This window comes from Ornithorhynchus anatinus, chromosome 1 (assembly GCF_004115215.2).
Source record: "Ornithorhynchus anatinus isolate Pmale09 chromosome 1, mOrnAna1.pri.v4, whole genome shotgun sequence".
Taxonomy (NCBI): domain Eukaryota; kingdom Metazoa; phylum Chordata; class Mammalia; order Monotremata; family Ornithorhynchidae; genus Ornithorhynchus; species Ornithorhynchus anatinus.
The window spans coordinates 107,402,104-107,421,026 of NC_041728.1; the positions used below are offsets into that span (position 1 = coordinate 107,402,104).

Sequence of the window (18,923 nt, forward strand, 5' to 3'; positions counted from 1 at the left end):
CTCTAAATTCTGCAGCTCTACAATATTTCCAAAGTGTGCCCCTTCTTCTCTCCATCTTGACAGTCGTCACCCTGACTCCAGCCCTTGTCAATCAGCATCTGGATGACTTCAGCAGTCTCATGGGTCTGGCTCCCTCCAGCCTCTCCCCTCATCAGTTTGTCTAATAAAAAAAACTACCTAATCTTTTAAAAATGCTGTTGGGAACACATCAGTCCCCTCACAAATCTCCAATTGCTACCAATTTTCTTGGCGTTAAACAAAAGCTCCTGACCACTGGCTTCAAGAATCTCAATCAACGGTATTCACTGAGCCCTTTGTGCAGAAAACCTTACTAAGCGCTTGGGAAAGTACATTACAGTCGATCCCGGCTCTCGGGGGGCTTACAGTCTCCACCAATGGTCTCTCCCTTCCTTACCATTTTCCCTCTATCCCCACTTCAACTCTCCTCACACTCTGGGCAAGTTAATTGGGAGGCACAAAGAGACCCATTCACAACTCTCCCATTTCTGAACCACTGGTCATTATTCCCCCTACATGGAACTCCTTTCTCCCATCCTCGCCTCCCCGACCCCCACCCTGGAGGGCTTCTTCCTCAGAAGAGCCATTCTCGGGCTCATCTTCTGCTTGCCCCTTCATCAGTCACCTTCAACACCAGTACTTGTTGAACTCCTGTGTATCAGCACTGTACTGGGCATTTAGGAGCATGCAATAAAAATGGAATACATGTCTCCTGTCATAAAGGATCTTAGGAGCTAATGGGTTGGGCCCATTCCATGGAAAAAAAGGAACAGTACAACTGATAACAAAAGTAAACAAAGGGGGGGGGGGGTAAAGGAAAAAATAAGTGCAATAAAAAATAAATTAGGGAAAGTAGTCAACATCTCACTGATTATACTGGGGAGCAGAGGGAATTGAAAGTTGTATGGCTAACACGGCCATGAGATGCAGAGTTCACTAAAAACTTGTGCCCAAAACAGCGTCTGATCCAAGTTTCTTTAAGATTGCAAGTAGGCACAAGATACCACCAATAGATTGTTCTCTTTAAAAAAAAAAATTGAGTACTGTCCTAGAAAAAAAACCATAAGAAAGCACTACTCCTTAACATGCTGTAGGAAGAAAAAAGAAAAGGGAGGCCTAAAAAAAAAGAATGATGTGACATTCAGGCTCAATTTTGAAACGTTGTGAAACCAATGGTAGAATGCCGAGGACAAAGAGAGCTGGGACTCTGCTCTGCTAAACAAGAATCTTACACTCAAAACTGAGACCCTAAAAAGCAGAGAACCAAAATTCAGAAGTATTGCCGGTCCAAAATATGGAGAGACAAACTTTACTATTTATGGAAATAACAGCTCCAATACAAGCCACAAAAAATGGATTAAAATCATTCCTGTGGAGAACTACGAGGAGACCTAGTGCTCAGACAGCTGCTCAGGCTTTTCCTCAAAATATGGGACAGTGATTGAAGAAATGACACAGGGCTTTAAGAGATGTCTCTTAACCATCTTCAAGAGGGGAAACTAGAAAGGCTAAAGGTCTCTCGCTTCTCTCCATAGCTGGAAAGACCCTAATCAGAGTCCTTCTCGGGGCAAGCTACAAGCGCTGACCATTCAAACTATGACTCCTAGAATAACAATGTGGCTAGCTTCCAAAGAAAATGTGCCCAGCAAACATGATCTTTTGCAGCATGACAGATACAGGAGAAGTGTACGGGCAACATTAAGACCTCTGTACTAGATCTGTAGATCACATGAAAATTCGGCATCATCCGTGAACCTGGACTACCTCTAAGCACGTGACTGCCCAATCGGTTTAAATCTGATTATTTCATTTCCCGTCACTGGGGAAACATGATCCCCCTCAACACATAACCCGGCTCCACCACTTGTCTGCTGTGAGACCTTGGGCAAGTCTGGGCCTCAGTGCCCTCATCTGTAAAATGGAGATTGAGACTGTGAGCCCCACAGGGGACCGGGACTGTATCCAACTCAATTTGCTCATATCCACCCCAGCGCTTAGTACAGCGCCTGACGCATAGTAAGGGCTTAAATACCATCGTCAACATCGTAACCTGCTCCCCTTCCCACTAGCCATACCTACAGTTCCCACCAACATTCATGAACCTTTAGCTCCCTCCTGAGGCTCCCAGTGCCCTCATCTCTCCCCTCTCTAACCCCTGATGCTCTCACAAACTCTTTTATTGGTAAAATAGGTACTATCAAATGTGAACATCCCCTTGTTCCTCCCTCACCTCCCCGATGCCCTTAGACTCTCACATCTTCTTTCTCCTCCTCCCTTACAACCTCTAGAGGAGGTCTGCTACTTGCTCTCTAAATCTACCATGCTCCACCTGGGCCCCATCCTCGCTCATCTCTGGAAACTCTCCACCTACCATCTTCGACCTCTCCCTCCCTATCTCATAACTTTAAAAAAATTAACTTTCAGGAATCCTAGTTGCTTTTATGCTTGGCTTGAGTCCACACTGACATTCAGGGACTGTTTACATCATCCATCCACCCACTCTGGTGATGGGGAAACTGTGGGATAGTAGCGAGGGGGTCGAGGGGGTCATCCCAAACCCACAGTACTTGGGCAAATATTCTTATGCTCTACTATTCCCCTATCTGTAATCTATGTTATGAATGTGGCCCCCTGTAGACAATCCCTTGCGTACAGGGATCTACCAACTCTGTTTTGTACTCTCCCAAGCATTTAGTATGCAGAAACCACTTAATAAATACCACTGGCTGGTTGACCTCCAGTGGCTCAGACATCTAACTGCTGTTCCACACCATCAGGAAGCTGGTATGCCCAACAACTCAATCACTTCCCCAGTGCTCTTCTCCCTAGGGTTGGTATAGCAAAATAAAACTATTGCAGTGTCTGATAGACTGGCAAGAAGGATCCTCAGGGAGCATTTGTACCCTAAACATTGTACACCAAAGTTCGAGTGAAGTCCTGCCACGAAACCCCTTTAACACTCATTGAGGCCATCAACTGGATTGAAAACTTGGTCCACGTAAAATCTTGGGTCTCCTTCAAAAAAATAAAAAGCCACCCACCTTCCCATTTCTGTCTTGATTTATCCAAAGCAAAAGTGAGTTTCACCCTTTCAACTAAATGGAGCAGCAACTAACTGCATGACCTAGAGGAAAGAACATGGGCCCAGGAATTGGAGACTGGAGTTCTAATCCCAGCTTTGCCATTTGCCTGTTGTGCCTGGCACCTTTGGCAACTCACCTGAACAACCTGGCCACAGTTTCCCCATCTGAGAATAGCATACCTGTTCTCCCTCCCCATGAGACTGCGCGCACCATATGGTAACATGTTTGATATGCTTATAAGGCATTTACCTCACTGATTAGTATAGAGTTTGACCAAAAGCAAGTGCTTAAATCCCACTAGAAAAAAAAAAACAACCCCAAAACACAACCTAAAACCAGAACCCACAAAGTGAGTTGTGCATAACCCATTATCAAATTCCACTTTACTCAGAAAAAACTCCAGCTTCAGAAGGGATTTGTATTGAATGCCGATTATCCTGAATTTCTGCAGTGTCAGATCAAAACAGCCACGTTAGTGCCATCCTTTCAGCTCGAGCCCAGTAGAGTTAACGCGCACCAGAGGTATGCACCGAGACGAAGGAAAAGAGCAGTTTTTCGTGCATATCAAAAAGGGACATTTGACATCAGAATCATGCAAGTGTTTACTCGGTCCTTTTCAAACCCCCTGGCCCACAAAACATACCTTCCTCCTATTGAGTCGTCTTGTAGTTGGGTCCCGGCTGTGTTCCTTTGTGAACGTCGCAGTGACCCCCCTGGATTGTTATTAGGCCGGTTGGACATTGGCACCTCTCTCTTGAAGGGACATACCCTTTCTAGACACTACCATTCACTGAAAGAAGAAAAAAAAATTAAAATACACAAACGTATATCTCAATACACACGTCAGAGGCACTCAATATAATGTACAATGGGGGATAAGCTGTTACTTGGGGAACGTCCACAGCAAGCAGCTTCACATTCTTTAGTGATAGAAACCTTTAGAAGAATTTGTAAATTCTTTTTAATAGGGAGGCTGGCTGGCATTCATTCTTTCATTCGTATTTATTGAGCACTTACTAAGTGCAGGACACTGTACTAAGTGCTTGGGAGAGTACAATATAACAATAGACTAATTCCCTGCCTAACAATAGACTAAGCTTACTAGGCAACACTGAACAAACAAAATGCGACAATGAGATCTAAAAACCCCCAAAAAACTTAGCTAGACTTTATTCTTCAAGGATTCACTACAACTCAAGCCCGGAAGCAGGTGGGCTTTTAATGAGTCTTCCTTTTTAATTCCACCTTTGATCCCTCCAAGGTGAATGCCATCAACTATCAGTCCTAGAAGCTTTAGTCTTTATCTTAATCAAGTCCTCCGCAAGGAGGTATAATGTAATTACGGCATCTCTCTCACCAGGTTCTGGAGAAAGGGAGGCTAAAGAGTCAGTAAAGAAGAGCTGTGGCCTTTGAGGCAGATTCATAAAACCTGGGCAGACAGAAATAAAAAAAAAAATATTTAAACCCAGCCCACTCTTCAGGCTTTCGTATTCTGGTCTTCGAGCCTCCAACCAAGATTAAAACTGTTGTTGTGTTTGTCTGAGTGGGACTCCAATCTGATATGCTGCTGGGACCGTGCTCCATGTGGTATATGAGCAGGAAAGGGAAAAACCAAAAGAGAAAAGAAGGGGATTTAAGTTCAAAGACTGTTTTTAGAAGCTAAGTTATGAAAGCTAGGAGGAATGACTGCTCTGGAGTCTAACTGTGCAATATTTTTCTGGTTCTCCAGATCTTACTTATGATTTCTCTTTCAAAAAAAACTTCTTCACCATCCTCCATGTTTTTGTTAATTTATCCTAGCGTGTCTCTCTCACTCGCTCACTCTATTTTACATGAGAAGCAGCAAGGTCTAGTAGAAAGAGCATGGGCCTAGTAAAGGATCTGGGTTCTAATCCTGGATCTGCCACTGGCTGGTCTATGTGGTCTTGGGCTAATCAACTTCTCTGTGCCTCAGTTTCCTCATTTATAAAATGGGGATTCAGAACCTGTTCCCCCTCCCGCTTAGCTCCTGTCCCATATGGGACTCACAGACTGTGTCCGACCTGAACATCTCATATCTACCTCAGTAGTCAGTACAGTGCTTGGCACCTAGTAAGTGCTTAATTCCATTAACATTAAAATATTTAAGATCACTTCTCAATCACCCAGTTGTGCAGAACGTGTTCAATAGCATCACCAGCCTCAATAGAGCCAATTTTACACTGAAATTTCACAAATACAGAGGAGGATTTGCATGTGAATGGCTTGGGGAAACAAATTAAATACCACGTGAAAGAGCAAATAGCAAAGAATTCTAATATTGTGGTCGTAGCGCTACATTCTTCAATTTGAAAACAAGAGGTAAAATGTGGACCGACCAGTTTGAATTGTATGTTTTGCAGGTCATGATTTTAAGTTTTCAGCACCCCAAAAGAGCAGCCCTTTCTTGTATGTATGAGGGCAACATGGAGTGCGATGGGAGAAAACTGGGATGCACCCCCTTAATGCTCCAACGCACTGGTAATAATGGTTCTAATCCCAGCTCTTCTACTTGTCTGCCATGTGACCTTGGGGCAAATTACTTCACTTGGCTGGGCCTCAGTCGGTCACCTGTAAAATGGGGGTTAAAGAGTGTGAGCCCCATGTGGGACAGGGGCTGTGTCCAACCCTATTTACTTGGTATCCACCCCAGTGCTTAGTACAGAACCTGGCACATATTTAAGCACTTAAATACCACAATCATTATTATCACTATTATGGATGCAGCTAGAAACACAGGCACCAAACAAAGAATCCGTAACCCAAGTTAATCAACCAACCCAATCAACCTTGTTATAGAAGGAAATGGATAAAAGCAGATAAGAGGTTCACTAAAATTGTACCAGTTCCCTTAAGGGAACAAGCACTTGAAAACCATTCCCTATTGTTCCAGACCAGTACAAGCAGCAATGGCATTTTGTGAGTGCAATATACTCAAGGAAGCACTTGGGAAATACAAAACAAAGAAGGGACACATTCCCTGGCCACAAGAACTTTGCACGCCCACAGGGGAGATAGACATGAAAGTATTTCTGGAGAAATCAAAATAAGAAATTGCAAATTGAAGTGCTGAGGATGGGAATATATACAGAAGGTCCTAGAGAGGATAGCTGACTTTATATAATTTGGCATCCTGGAAATTAACCAGGGAAGGGCTTTGATTATGGAGATAGCTGGGGTCGGTTGGAATTGTGGAGGGAGGGAGGGAGTTCCATATGGGGGCAGAGGGAGAAGAGTGAGAGCGGGATGCCATTATAAGGTCATCTTGGGAAGACCGAAGAGAATAGTTGGCAAAGCCACCGGGATGGGGAATGGGGAGACGCTCACTACAGACTTCAGTTGGGAGTTGGAAGTCTGGAAGAGTTGATGGAGGTTGTGGGATGTGGAATTTGATGGGACAATGAAAAAAAAGTTGTCAGATGGAAGACAGAGCTGGACAGAGTGAACTCAACAGCAAAATTTGGCTCAGTGCCTGGATTTCCACCAACTGCAGTTGTGCTGTACAAGCACAGGTGTCAAGGGAGCAGGCTGGAGGGGTGACTCAAGGCTGGGGAGCTGGTACTGCGAGAGCGATGAAAGGAGAGGGAGCAAGGGAGTTGAGACGGGTGGAGAGGGCAGAGCCGAAGGTGTTTATTTTCTCTTTTAGGAAAGAGAGGGTGGGCAGAGAGTCAAGAAGAGGTATGAAAGCCCAGGGTAGAAGAAGTGAGTCCAGAGTTTGGAACAATTTGCGGGAGTAGGTGAGATGGCAGGTTATTACGCTGCGATCAGACCATAGTAAATCAGAGTTAGTGAGGATACAGGTGGGTCAGTGTTGCCAAGTCATTAGAGCTAGTGTATCTGTCCACCCTGGTAAGAGATCGAGGTGGGGTCGAAGCAAGAGGTCAGCAGAATTGAAAAAATGGAAAGAAAAGGGACTAATAATCTCCGACAGAGGCTGAGCTTCCAAAAAACATAGAGCAACTAACAACCTTCTTGGACTTCAGTTTCCTCTGACCTTGACTATAAAAATGTGCTGAGGGGTACCTGCTGCCTAGTACCTCCAAGGGGTACCACGTGGCTCAAAGCAAAACTTCAAAATTTTTTTTTTAAAGTATACATCAAAATATGAAATCTTTTCATTGACTCCAAAACTAAAAACCTGATGCGGCTCAAGGAGAAAAAAAAAAAAACAAAAATCACCAGGTAAGGCTAAATCCTGACACTGTTACTTCTTGCATTCAATCAAGCATTGACCTTATCTACACACCAAACTTCTTTCTTTTTAAACAAGCCAAAGCTCGCTTCACATTTTAAGTTTCCCTCAAGTCCCAAAAGATGTCTTCTCGTGCGGTTTTTAAATTAGTCAACCTAAAAAAAAACAAAGGCAAGGGAGAGGGCAAATTGAAAAAAGGGGCTATTGAAGGGGCGCTCTTGTCCCCGTAAGCATGAGTGGTTTACTGCCTGACTGAAAACCCATTTTATCAGATATAATCCCAGAGACTGCCCTTTACAATGCAGAGGTGTTTGCCACTTGAAGCCCCTGTTGCTTCCTAAACTGCCTCTGGGCCTCCTATTCTCCCTCAAGTCTCTGTATTAATATTACTATCAGTAGTACTATTATTAACAAATATCACAATTATTAGTAAGGAACGGTTACCGAGTGCCATGCATTAAGTACAAGAGGAGAACGGGAACTTATACTCTGCCCACATAATCAGCTTCTCTATCTGCAGGGGTTAGCCAGTAGTCTGTTGCCATACTACATATATCGTGCGAGACTGAGCTCGGCTAGGTCTTAAAAGCATGGTTCCCCCTCAGGGCCTGAGGTGACCCTTTCAATTTGGTATAGAACAGCTGCTTGGGTAGCCCGCTCTTATCCATTCTACCTAACGAAGTAATATTGTACCGAGCACTGCCTCAATGCCAGTAAACTGACTGCATGCCATTACCGGCTGCTTTAATTTAGCCACCTGAGGATATCAAGATGGCTCAAGCCAGACGGGCCTTCGGAGGTAGGCCCAGTCTCAGATCTACAAGGGTGCCTCATCGAGCTTTATAGACGCTCAGTTTGGCGTGTCTTCATTCTGTCCAACCCTCAACCTCTCCACCGAATGAGTATAACGGCGACCCTACGAAGAGAACGCAAAAATCTCACCTCTTCTGTTCAGAAGCTTCTGCCTTAATACTCAAACAAAATCCAAGAAAATCCGATTAGGACTACGTGCGATGAAGTAGGAGGGGGATCGGTGGTAAGCAGCCAGAAAAGAGTCAAATCAATTGCCACCTACACCCCAGCTTCTCTGTAGTACCCATTAGACAGAGAATGAAAATGGTACACCAGCAGCAGGAGCCAGGCTTTGCTGAGATCTAAAGACGATAGGTGGGTTCCTTTTTTTTGTTCCCTACTAATCTTTGCCCCGATCATCCTCTCAAAAAGCTCTACGGCATCCGTTAGGCTGCAGGCTACCCTCCTTCACCACCCCCAAGCTTGAACCCTGGCCCTGTTGTGATCCCAAGTCACCGACACGATTTTGGCACTGCCGCTCGGCCATTTTAATGCAGAATGACCTCAGCTGTATTGGTATGGGGTGGCTCTGACATCACACAGTAAAACCAGGTAGCTGGGGAAGCACTGGAAAGGCATGGCATCGGATGACGAGAGATTAAGCCCGTGCCCGGATTGCCTCGGCACAAACACGATACTCATCATCAACAACACATATTATAATAAATACGTGGCCATTTAATTGCCGAGTGCTATTGCCTCATTTTCAGATTTCTGGTGGGGTCATGCACCCCATGATTTGCATATCCTGAATACACACCTGTAATAGTAGTGTAATACAACCTAGAATATCACAGTGCTAGATATTCAGGATCAGAACTAAGTAACTATATGGAAAAGGCATGGGACTGGCAGCCAGGTGATCCAGATTCTAGTCCAGGCTCTGTCACTGATCTGTTGCGTGACGTTGGGCAAGTCACTTAACTTCTCTGAGCCTCAGTTTCCTCACCTGTAAGAATGGGATATACTGCCTACTCTCCTTCAGAGATTGTGAGCTCCACAAGGGACATGGGCTGTGTCCAAACTAATTATCATAACTGACCTACCATTTAGCACATAATGCATGTTTTAGTAGCCTAAATACCATATGGCATATGGAGAATTTTTTTTTTTTTAGTTATCACTAGTGTCTAGAAGTGACACAACATTCAACATGAGTAATGGCAGTTGGCTGAAGGACTGAGAACATAAATCCCTACTTTCTGGAGTACAAACATTTTACATATATTAGATTTAATTAATATCCCCCCCTCAACCCTACCAAATACTAGGGGAAAAAATATCACATTTTAAATTGAGTAAAAATTGGTTTTTACAAAGTATATATCTGGGTAAAGAGTTTAACTGGGGTCAGAAATGGGATCTTGGCATCCTCCCTTGCCAGCAGTTCTCATACTGAAACAAGTCCAGAGCTGCTGGAAGCAGTAGGGACTCTGGGATCCCTTTTCAATCTATCCCAGGTCAGAAAAGGGACTCACTCTATTATCCTAATGAATATGATCCTACGTATTTCAGATACTAGGGAGTTTATCTAGTCAATTTAAAATCTGGGTGATAGAAAAAGGGAAAAATGGAATCATACCTTGTCAAAACCCAGCTGTGGCAAAGAGGAAGGAAAATCTATTTTTAAACAAAAAATTAATGGTCTCAAGATTGCAAAATTGAACTTAAAGACCTCTACCATAAATTAGTCTTCACGACACATCCCATTGAGTCAAGATGCTCCTGGAACCACTTCAATTATTACTATCAAAACAAAATGTTACATTTATGCTACCCTAAACCGACGCTCACCCTATTTCTCATTTAATTTCCCTTTCGTGCCCCCTCGGTCTGTTCCTAGACACCTTTCAGACAGTAACTGCCTCTAGTGTGGCCATTAAAACTAATGAGGGCACGTCAGTCTGCCTTTCGATAGACGAGTACCACATATCGAGTCCAAGCCTAAAATCGCCATAACACACAGAAGATTCATTTTAATCTAATGAAAACTTTTTGGTTTCAGTGATATTTGAGTAGCTATTTCTGAATGACAAATGCTAGGAGACCTGGGCGTCATATAACTTGTGCCTTGCATTCAAGTTTTCATTTTGCTTTCTAGGCCTCATGGACTAATTGTGCACTTTACAGCCATCCAGTCCTTAAGCTGCCCAATTTTTGCTAGCTTTACTGGAATTAGGTAGAAAGGAAAAGGATGAAACAAATTAACTGCTAATATTACTTGGCAACCTTACAGTGAAAAGTTTGGAAACTGGCTACAAAGGAGGCATCCTCATAATTTATTCTGTTAATCAATCAACGGTATTTATTGAGCACTTACTAAGAGAGAGAACACAACAGTAAAATCTTTTCTCATGAAAAACCTAATAGAGCCCGATTTTCTGCTTCCGACAAAGGCTGCTTGGATGAACCATGTAATGGCTATCCCGACATCTCTCCTCATTGTTTTAATAATAATAATAATAATAATAATAATAATCACGGTATTTGTTAAGCGCTTACTATGTGCCAAGCAATCATCGGGTTTGTATTTTAACCCATCTTGAGCCTCCCAAAACCTCTCTTTCCCCATTCTTAACTTTCCTACTAATAACCCATTTAAGGGCGTCGGAAGGCAGAGGTGCCAGTGCCAGTGTTTTAAAACGAAGTACCAGCTCACCGGGGGAAGAAGGAAAGAAGTAACAAAAGACAGATGAGAGCAGCGGGAGAAATAAGGTGAACAAGTGTGGAGAGCTGAACTGAGAGAGAAAAGAAAACATATAAAAGAGGGAGTGCACAGGAATCAATCGGGGGAAAAAAAATTGGGAAAATATACCTTCAATCACAAGGACAGGGCTGGAGGGCAACCCATTTGCTCGATGTGGGAAGGGAACATATATACCAACTTTGTTATACTGTACTCTCCTAAGCATTAGTACAGTGCTCTGCACATGGTAAGCACTCAATAAATACGACCGATTGATTGACTGAGTGAGGGGGCCTGGCTTCTGCTCTGTGTCCCAAACAGTAATGGCGACTATCAACTCCTTAAGATGTGTGAAGCACTTAATAGTGCCTGAAAGATTATTCAGACATTAATACAGAATTCAAGAGGCTCTAAATCTAAAGTGTAAAAAGGGGTATGATAGAAGGAGAGAGGAAGGTTGGGGGCATTCCCTCCACTCCTCTAATTCTTTCCTGTTATTGTGCTGTTGTGAAGCAGCATGGCCTCTTGGGAGTCAGAAGGCTGTGGGTTCTAATCCCAGCCCCACCACTTGTCTGCTGTGTGACCTTGGGCAAGTCACTTCATTTCTCTGGGCCTCAGTTACCCCATGTGTAAAATGGGGATTGAGACTATGAGCCCCACGGGGGACAGGGACTGTGTCCAACCCCATTTGCTTGTATCCAGCCCAACGCTTAGTACGGTGCTTGGCATATAGTAAGGGCTTAACAAATACCAAAATTATTATTATTATTATTCTATTGCCCACCACCACTGCCCCCTTGACCCTGCTCTATACAAGTTTTGATTTTCCTTGACTCTGGAGGGGAAAGAGCTGTTGGAAGGGATTTTTCCCAACTATCTCATGGGTCTAAAAGAAACCTAGCAACAGGGGGCGGGAGAACAAGAAGTCACAAGTAAGGGGGCTTACATGATTTTCTCTCCCTCACCCAGGATCCAAAGTTGCCTAGAATTTGAAAGAAAAAAAAGTTAGCAAATATCTTCTCTTCCAGATCCAGCAAGAACAGTTGATGACAAATACAAGAAACGAAAACTGAAGGGGGGTGGAGAGGGTGAGGCCTTGGTATAGAAGGAAGCTCCAATCTCCATTCAGTCACCGGCCCTCACCAGGGACTAGCTCTCTGGGGCCCGAGGACCCTTTGGGGACCCACCTGACCACCACGATTAGGTAAAACACTAAACCAGGGCTCCACTGCCTTTCTTTCCCATCAGAAACTTCATCTTGTGCAAGATCGCATTTGAAAACGAAGGACAACTGTTTATGACCTGCCCGGGAGGTGCCACTCTCCCACCTTTCATACTGCGAAATGCGAGCCCACCTCAAGGCCTGTATCGAGGTGCTGCTCCAAAGTGAAGTCCCCCTGGCCAGGAGCAAAAATCCGAAGTAGTTTGGGGACAACTGAGGGATGGAGGCCTCTGAACCCTGAAGCTCATCTAGGGGGTGGCCTGAGTACAGTGCTCTGCACAGAGTAAGCACTCAAACACCACACTGATTGGCCCACGGCCTCGGTTTGGGCTAGAGGCATCCAGCATCAAAACTTACTGGTTGCTTTACCAGCTTTCAGCCAAAGCACATGGACCATAACCTCATTACCAGAGATTCTGACAGTTGCTAACATGCTGAAAAGACACACTACCACCCTCAAGAAATAACGATTGGTCCTAAAATAAACGCAGAAATTTCCCTACTGCATTGGGAGATTCTAGACAACCGGAGTATCGATGCATGACTTAACGTTGTTGGAACGGGTTAAAACTGCACAGCTAAGGTACAGATTGCAAAGGCCCTTCAAGGAAGCAGGGTGGCCTAGAGCAAAGAGCACAGGACTAGGAACCGGAGGACCTGGATTTTAATCCTGGCTCTGCCAAATGCCTGTGTGACCTTGGGCAAGTTACGAGACTTTTCTGTGCCTCGGTTTTGTCTTCTGTAAAGTGGAACTCAAAACCTGCTCTGCCCACCCACCCGGCCCACTTCCTCTTTGACTGTGAGCCCCATACATGGGACAGGTATTGTGCCTGCCCTGATTACCTACTCTCCCTCCCTTCTTCGACATCCATGCACTTTGGATCGGTACCGTTTGGGCATTTAGTATTCACCCCACCCTCAGCCCCACAGCACTTATGCACCTATCTATAATTTATTCACTTATATTAACGTCTGTCTCCCCCTCTAGACTGCAAGCTCATCAAGGACTGGGAACACGTCTACCAACTCTATTGTATTGTACACTCCCAAGCGGTTAGTACAATGCTCTGCATACAGTAAGGCACTCAAATACCAGTGATTGAAACTATCCTGATGCTTAGCACAATGCTTCACACATAGTAGGAACTTAAATAACACTATTATTATTATTAATATTCTTTACATTCTATACTCTCTTAATGGGCCCCCCCATTTCCTTCTTTAATCCTTTCTGAAGCTGAAAAATATTTCCTTTTTCAAGTGATCTTGCACTCAGATTTCTTTAACGGGACCTCGTGATTCAAAAGCAGTACCTCTTTGCAGGCTGAATTTGAGAGGACCCTCCAAGTTTGAGAGATTCGCGTTGCTAGGCCTAGACCTCTCATCTAGTTCTCGGTCGTGTCTGAAAGAAGAGAACCTCTGCTCCACTACAATGATCTGGCTAGTCAGTGGCAGCACGGAGCAGGGTTCACCTACTCACTCCATCTCACTAACCGCTAAGGTTTTAACACCTCAAGTACTACATCTTAAAGACGTTCCTCCTTGAAGACCGAGTTCAGTCCCTGAAGCGGCAGAGTGGTTCTCGGCTTTCATCCCAAGGTCTCAAACCGCCCATTCGGCCCCACGTCTCACAGACCATCTATTTGACGTTATCAAGTTTCCATGGCAACCGGGCAAATTGCGATTTTCATGCCTGGTGAGAATCACTCCATAGAGTGATACAGCACAAGGAGTCTGGATTTTGGAAGCCTCATTGTCAACGTGAGGCCACGGGAAGAGGAGGAGGAGGAGGAGAAAGAGCAGGTTTGAGAGCTGAACCACCCTGCTTCTTCATGGAAATGACTGCCCAAATTGAAGTGCATCTTGGCAGTCAAATGGGTTTTAGTCACAACTGAACTTAAAAATGACCAACCTACAATCGATCTCTCACATTATCCTGGGGAGGCGGGGGGCGAAATAATTCCTCTTTCTTAAAATAAAATGCCATAGCTCTTCAGGCCTTTGGGCTTCATCTGTATGTCAGTGAAAGGAATGGGCTGACTTCCAAAATCAAAATATATGGCAAATTCATTCCCACTGGTTACACATTTACATCAATGACCAAGAGAGGTAAACTCCCCAAAACCCTTTACTGACATGTTTTGGAAAATTAATTTGCTTTAAGTGGGGGATGAGCTCCGCCCCTCATTATAGACTCTGCACACTGTAAAGATTTCCCTTGCACTTGATAAATTTGATTCACTGTACCTACTTTGCTAATGCCTGTTTCCCAAATGCTCGAGAGAGATGTCTGCTTCCATAAACCTGTCTTCAGCCAATTATTGTGAAGTGGCTGGTAATACAGACAGGATGGACTCGGGGGGGGAGGCAGTGGGGGCGGTTTAAAAAGCGTGAGAGTCACTTAATTAAAAAAAAAATGGATTTAAATTTCAATAAATTTGTTTCATTTTACTTTTTGAATTTTACAGTTCACCTACAATAGCATCTGCCTAGCAAGTATTTCTTTGGTATTATTCCTCCTGTCTCCATTTTGCAGATCCCAACCATCTTCCCACCTGCTGCCACGGAGAAGCCATGACAAGGGCAGGGGGAGCAGAAACATGGCCACGTGCGAACGTGTAGGTTACTTCACCAACAGGATCCTGTAGGAGTCAGCCTCAGAGACAAGGCTACTCCCCTGCTCGGCCTCCATCCTAGAGGAGAAACCTGTCTCACAGCATTGAGAATGTTGGGAAAGTTGGGGCAGTTTGACAGAATGGCTCATCTGCAATTGAAGAATGAATTGTTTCCATTTGCCGTTATTTAACCAGATGTTCTTCTCCCTCCTCCACCCACCATATACATTCTCCTTTCATAGATCATAAACCCCAAGAGGGCTAGCGACCCTAATTAATGATCGTTCATTATTCCCAGCAGTTCAAAGTAGTACTATTGGATGATATTGACAAAAATGGCACAAACATCAACACTAAGGCAACTGTGCTTAATTTGGGGGTATCGGACTCCGGCAACAATCCTACAGTCAGTATCTAAATCTTGGTGGTAGGAATGGTATTTATTAAGTGTTTACTGCATGCCGAATCCTCTACTGAGGGAAGCAGCGTGGCTCAGTGGAAAGAGCATGGGCTTGGGAGTCAAAGGTCATGGGTTCGAATCTCGGCTCTGCCACTTGGCACCTGTGTGACTGTGGGCAAGTCACTTAACTTCTCTGTGCCTCAGTTATCTCATCTGTAAAATGGGGATTAAGACTGTGAGCCTCACTTGGGACAACCTGATTACCCTGATATCTACTCCAGCGCTTAGAACAGTGCTCTGCAAATATAGTAAGCGCTTAACAAATACTAACATTATTATTATTATTACTATTACTACTGAGTGCTGGGAAAGAGTATACACATGGGAATTGGAAACAGACGCTGCCACCGGCAGGGTTCACAATCTACTGATGTGAAGTGAGGGCTGAATATTCGATGAAAAAAAAAAAGATGCTGACCCGAGAGAAACAGAAACTGACCATGGGTGCCAATTAACCAAGGAAATGTGAAACGTTTTACAGAGTAAAGAGACGGGAAATCTTCCAAGAAAAAATAGGTTGGTTGAAAGAGAGAGGTGAGTTGAGCCCAACGTTACAGGCTTGTGAGGCAGGGAGGACAGCGGTGATGCCCACGGTGATGGGAATACAGGGGAGGACAGGGCTTGGGTGGGAAGATGAGAATCCTCTTTTGGAAATGTTAAGTTTGAGGTATCAGCGGGATACCCAAGTAGGGATGTCTTGAAGGAGGGAGGAAATGTGAGACTGCCGAGAAGGAGAGGGGTCAGTCCTGGAAGCGGAAATTGAAAAACATCAGCGTAGAGATGGTTGGAGAGGAGGAATTCTCCAAGGGAATGGGTATAGATGGAGAAGAGATAGGGATCCAAAATTGAGCCTTGCAGGACTTCCACAGTTAAAGAGTGGAAGGCAGAGGAGGGTACGGGAGAGACCGAAAAGGAGTAGCCAGAGAGAGAGGAGAACCAGGAGAGGACAGTGTCAGTGAACCCAAGATTGGAGAATGTTTCCAGAAGGGGGTGTTCCACAGTGTTGGAAGCAGCTGAAAGGTCGAGGAGGATCAGGAAGGAGTAGCAGCCACTGGATCTGGCAAGAAGGAGATCACTGGTGATCTTAAAGAAGGCAGTTTCCATAGAGTGAAAGGGGCAGAAGACAGACTGGAGGGGGTAAAGAGAGAACTGGAGAGGGAGTGGGGGCAACAGGTATAAACTACTTGCTCAAGGATCAATATGGGGCTGGGCAGATATCCTTGGTCATGAATACTTTGTCCTAATGCTTCAAGAATTTTGATTACTTTAAGTACTTGGGAAGGGGGATGAGAAGAATGATAAGGAGTGGGAGAGGGAAAGGGAGAAGTAATGTTTTCTTCATAAAGTCTTATAGCCAAAATTCCTATGCAGCTCATCACTATGAAATAAAACATTTACCCCACATGCCACTGGACTCAATGGCCAATCCAGGAATAAATTTTCTCTTAGCTTTGGAAATTTCCTTGAAGTCACTGGAAAAGCTGAGAGCTCCTAAAAACCTATTTCATTCAATGTGAACATCTTGATTCATCTGGTACTCTACTGCCTTGCATATTTGTTCAGTGAAGACTGGGAACATGAAGGCACAGACTCTGACTCCTATGCTTACCATAATCATAGCGATAATAATAATATTAGTGGTGGCATTTATAATAAGAATAACGATGATGGTATTTGTTAAGCGTTTACTATGTGCCAAGCACTGTTCTAAGCGCTGGGATAGATACAGGTAATCAGGTTGTCCCATGTGGGGCTCACAGTTTTAATCCTCATTTTACAGATGAGGTAACTAAGGCCCAGAGAAGTTAAGTGACTTGTCCAAAGTTACACAGCTGATAAGTGGCAGAGCCAGGATTAGAATCCACGACCTCTGATTCCCAAGCCTGTGGTTCTTTCCATTCATTCATTTAATCGTACTTATTGAGCACTTACTACGTGTGGAGCACTAAGCCACACTGCTTCTTACTATGAGCCAAGCAATGCATTAAGTGCTGGAGTAGATACAACACAATTAGAGCATAGTCCCTACTCACATATGGGTCACAGTTTTAAAGGGAAGAAAAGCAGGTAGCACAAGACAAGTGGCAAAGCCAGGATTAGAACTCAGGTCCCTGACTCCTAAGCCAAAGCTCTTTCCATTAAGTCACATCACTTTTCCAAGAATCTACTTAGATGTTTTCTGTCCTCAACCAATTCAGTTCGGGAAACAAGTTCCTAGCTAGCGTTTTACTGGGCCAGGTCATGGGGATAAAAAACCCAAAACCAATCTATCGTTAACCGCGTCCTCCCTGAATCACCACGTAGCTTCAGACCAACATGCACCACAGACAATATGACCTCCTATAACCTTGTTTCAGTGGTGCAGAAATGCTGATGTGACGGTTGGACAAGATCTGGGGAGAAGAGATAAATTGGAGATGGCCTCTTGGAGAAGTGATTTCAAAAGACCTTTGAAAATGAGGAGAGCAGCAGTTTCCCCCACTCTAAGTTCATTATGGGCAGAGAACGTGTCTACCAACTCTGCTGTACTGTACTCTCCCAAAGGATAGAAAGTGTTTGAGAGGAACCAAGAGAACGAGCTGGGGTGTAGTGGAAGCGAGAGTGTAAGCCGGGGGTGTAGGGGTAGAAGAGAGTAGATAACTCAGAGAGAAATGAGCGAGTGTCTTGAAGCCAGGAATGTCTACTTGATGCAGGGAGGAGTAGGAAAACACTGGGAGTTTTTAAAGGAGTAGAGAAATGTACACAGAATGACACTTTGGGCACTGAAGTAGGTCAGTGAAGAGGCTGCTGTAGTAGTCGAGCTGGGATCGGAAAAGTGATTAGAACAATGTGGTGGCCATAATAACTAATAATGGTGGTATTTGTTAAGCATTTACTATGTGCAAAGCACTGTTCTAAGCACTGGGGGGATACAAGGTGATCGGGTTGTCCCAGGGCTCACAGTTTTAATCCCCATTTAACAGATGAGGGAACTGAGGCACAGAGAAGTAAGGTGACTTGCCCAAAGTCATACAGCTGGCAAGCGGCAGAGCTGGGATTAGAACCCATGACCTCTGACTCCCAAGCCCAGGCTCTTTCCACTGAGCCACGCTGCTTCTTGGAGATAAAGGGGCAGATCCTGGAAACGCTGTGATGGAAAAGACCGACAGACTTCAGCAACAACTTGCATATGAGGTTTGAAAGAGAGGGAGAAGTCCAAGATTATGCCACAGTTGATGGCGCAGAGACTGGGTGGATGGTGGTGATATCGACTGTGATGGGACGGTTAGGTGCAGGAGAGGCTTGGGGATGGAAGTAGAGGAGGTGAATTTGGGACCTCCTGAGCTTGAGGGGCCAGCAGGACATCTATGTAGAGATGACCCAGCCGCAGGAGGAAAGGTAAAATCGGGAGGGAGGGGGTTCAGCTGGGGACGGCAGATTTGGGAGCCATCTGCAGAGAAGTGGGTGAATGCAAAGTGAGAAGAGAAGAGGATCAGGAACCAGAATGTTATTCTTCTACCCACTGCCTTCGGCTCTTTGGTCATTCATTCCCTGCTTTTTCACTTTTCAGCTGCTTTGTCCCTAACAAATTAGAATCAGTGCCATCAGTGCCCTGCTCATGCATCTAGTCCCTTGCACAGTTGTTCTTCAGCACACGACATGCCTTTTGTCCTTTGGTTGACAAACATTCATCTGCAGCGCTGAGCACAGCTACTAAAGATTGTTCCACGCTATTACCAATGGGACTAGAGTATTCCTATGGGAAAATGGCACGATATTTGTCTTTCCATTTACCCG

The 18,923-nt window shown here is 44.6% G+C and overlaps 1 protein-coding gene and 1 long non-coding RNA gene across 19 annotated transcripts in view; one reads left to right on the forward strand and one right to left on the reverse strand.

The window, feature by feature from the left end:
- The window catches only part of TRIP12 (thyroid hormone receptor interactor 12), a 143,296-nt gene that overhangs the window by 91,960 nt on the left and 32,413 nt on the right, over positions 1-18,923 (reverse strand). For all 18 annotated transcript variants that reach the window (XM_039912589.1, XM_029061986.2, XM_029061978.2 and 15 more), the window contains exons 3-4: positions 11,796-11,831; positions 3,745-3,891 (exon numbers count right to left, since the gene is read on the reverse strand). In XM_039912589.1, coding sequence (XP_039768523.1) covers positions 3,745-3,842 — 98 coding nt within the window. In that variant the 5' untranslated portion in view covers positions 3,843-3,891; positions 11,796-11,831. The remainder of the gene's footprint in view (positions 1-3,744; positions 3,892-11,795; positions 11,832-18,923) is intronic.
- On the forward strand, positions 13,763-14,853 carry LOC114811029. Its single transcript, XR_003758706.2, has 2 exons — positions 13,763-13,874; positions 14,608-14,853. It is a non-coding gene; the product is annotated as an uncharacterized LOC114811029 (long non-coding RNA).